Genomic DNA, 290 nt, shown 5'->3' with positions numbered 1-290 from the left:
ACCGCGTGCTCAGCACCTCCGAGGGTGCCCGCGTCTGCTGGCCCGGCTGCTGCCCACCGGCAAAGAGGGTGAAGGCGCCAGGCTCGAGGCGCCAGTCCTGTGCCCAGACGGCACGCTGCTCGGCCGCCACCTGGAAGGACAGCTTGGTCTCCTGGCCAGCCGGCACAGCCACGCGGCGGAAAGCCACCAGCTGCCAGCGGGGCACCGGCACGGATGACTGCTCCCACCGCAGGTACAGCTGCACCACCTGCCCGGGGGGACAGGAGTCAGTGCCAACGGGACCCCCCAGC

General features: G+C 72.1%; 1 protein-coding gene across 1 annotated transcript in view; it reads right to left on the bottom strand.

Moving 5' to 3' along the window:
- Positions 1-2: 2 nt before the first annotated feature.
- The window catches only part of LOC118452357 (periplasmic beta-glucosidase-like), a gene marked incomplete at its 3' end in the record, with an annotated part of 720 nt that continues 432 nt past the window's right edge, over positions 3-290 (bottom strand). Inside the window, exon 2 of the mRNA XM_035895054.1 lies at positions 3-247. Within this exon, the coding sequence (XP_035750947.1) occupies positions 3-247 (245 nt within the window). The remainder of the gene's footprint in view (positions 248-290) is intronic.

This window comes from Egretta garzetta, unplaced genomic scaffold, assembly GCF_000687185.1.
Source record: "Egretta garzetta isolate BGI_Z169 unplaced genomic scaffold, ASM68718v1 scaffold2570, whole genome shotgun sequence".
NCBI classification, from domain to species: domain Eukaryota; kingdom Metazoa; phylum Chordata; class Aves; order Pelecaniformes; family Ardeidae; genus Egretta; species Egretta garzetta.
This window is presented reverse-complemented; position numbering and strand designations above follow the sequence as displayed.